The 1188-nt window shown below is 37.3% G+C and overlaps 1 protein-coding gene across 1 annotated transcript; it reads left to right on the forward strand.

Moving 5' to 3' along the window:
- Positions 1-286: 286 nt before the first annotated feature.
- LOC105272164 (uncharacterized) lies at positions 287-880 on the forward strand. Its single transcript, XM_011314112.1, has 2 exons — positions 287-568; positions 626-880. The coding sequence occupies exons 1-2, from the start codon at positions 431-433 to the stop codon at positions 878-880; spliced, it is 393 nt and encodes a 130-aa protein (XP_011312414.1). The 5' UTR covers positions 287-430.
- The last annotated feature ends 308 nt before the right edge of the window (positions 881-1188 follow it).

Below are 1188 nucleotides of genomic sequence, written 5' to 3' on the forward strand. Positions count from 1 at the left end.
GGTGGGTGGTAGTGGGCTGAGCTCGGTAAGGAAGGAATTTGCAGACTTCCGAAACACGTATCAGACTATTTATCTTGAGTAAACACAAGTGGTATCAAAAACATGTGCTGGGTCATCGCTTCCGGTGTTAGGAATGCGATTGTAAATAAATGAACACATGTATGCATTTTAAATTTTTCAGAGTGTTTTATTCCATATTTCCGTTACATTTTCAGAAAAGGCGTTATGATAATAATTTTGATCAACATAGACAATCCAAAAAACTATCAGTATAGCAGCACTTAAAACCAGAACAGTTAAAAGTATGAAAAAACACATTGCGTATTTGTCTGTTTCCATGGTGATGTGATAGGAGGGTATTCCTTCTGGTGAGTTGAAATATTCGAACCCGTACACAGGAATTGTAGTTAGGCCCATTCGGTGGATAGAGATGGAGTACCCTGAACAGCAGCGTATTGACGAGTGTTGGGACAGGCTTATAAGTGATGTCTATATACCATCCCTACTTCCATTATTGTTCCGACATGGTGTATTTCACCATTACAATTGTAATCTGAATTACTGGATGGTATGTCAAATCATCATATTTAATTTCTTTTTTTTTTCATACAAGTAATTTTTTCAGAACGATTTATACAGTGAGAAAACGGCTCAAGAGGTATTTTCAACAATTAAAAAATGTGGGCCCCATGCCTTTGCCGGACTGGTCTTGTGTTTGGCACATCTGGGCCATTATGACATCATCCATTCAATGGAGCATGGGTCATTGCCCTCAACAACTGAACAAAAACGAGGGTTTTGGAAGAAAATAGCAGGTGCTTTGAGGAATAGTTTAAGAAAGAGAGACGGTTTTGAGGCGGTTCCAAATGAAATAAATTGATAAATTTTACATTATATGAAGTTCTTTATTTTCACACTTTTGAAGAATTGATCCGTTACCGGATAGGTTTACAGATTTTTTCTTACATCTCCTTGTCGATTTATTTTTCATTATTTTCTTGAACTTTTTTACAATGAGCTGATCGTTACGTTCCCGGTTATTCGAGAATTTCCGTAAGAAAGCTGACAAAGAGAAGCCATTACTAAGCCAGTGAAGGACAACAACACAATAGTGACCACAAACAGTACTTGTGTCGCTCTGGAGTTGTTTATGGTTGTATTTATAATTTCGGCAGTTTCTGCCAAGTC

The sequence above is a fragment of the Fopius arisanus genome, unplaced genomic scaffold, assembly GCF_000806365.1.
Source record: "Fopius arisanus strain USDA-PBARC FA_bdor unplaced genomic scaffold, ASM80636v1 scaffold00147, whole genome shotgun sequence".
Taxonomy (NCBI): Eukaryota; Metazoa; Arthropoda; class Insecta; order Hymenoptera; family Braconidae; genus Fopius; species Fopius arisanus.

Bases quoted from the DNA above. Each gene is read 5' to 3' on its own strand.
- LOC105272164 (XM_011314112.1), top strand. From the start codon at position 431: ATGGAGTACCCTGAACAGCAGCGTATTGACGAGTGTTGGGACAGGCTT. The intron at 569-625 runs GTATGTCAAATC...TAATTTTTTCAG, and splicing joins GTAATCTGAATTACTGGATG to AACGATTTATACAGTGAGAA.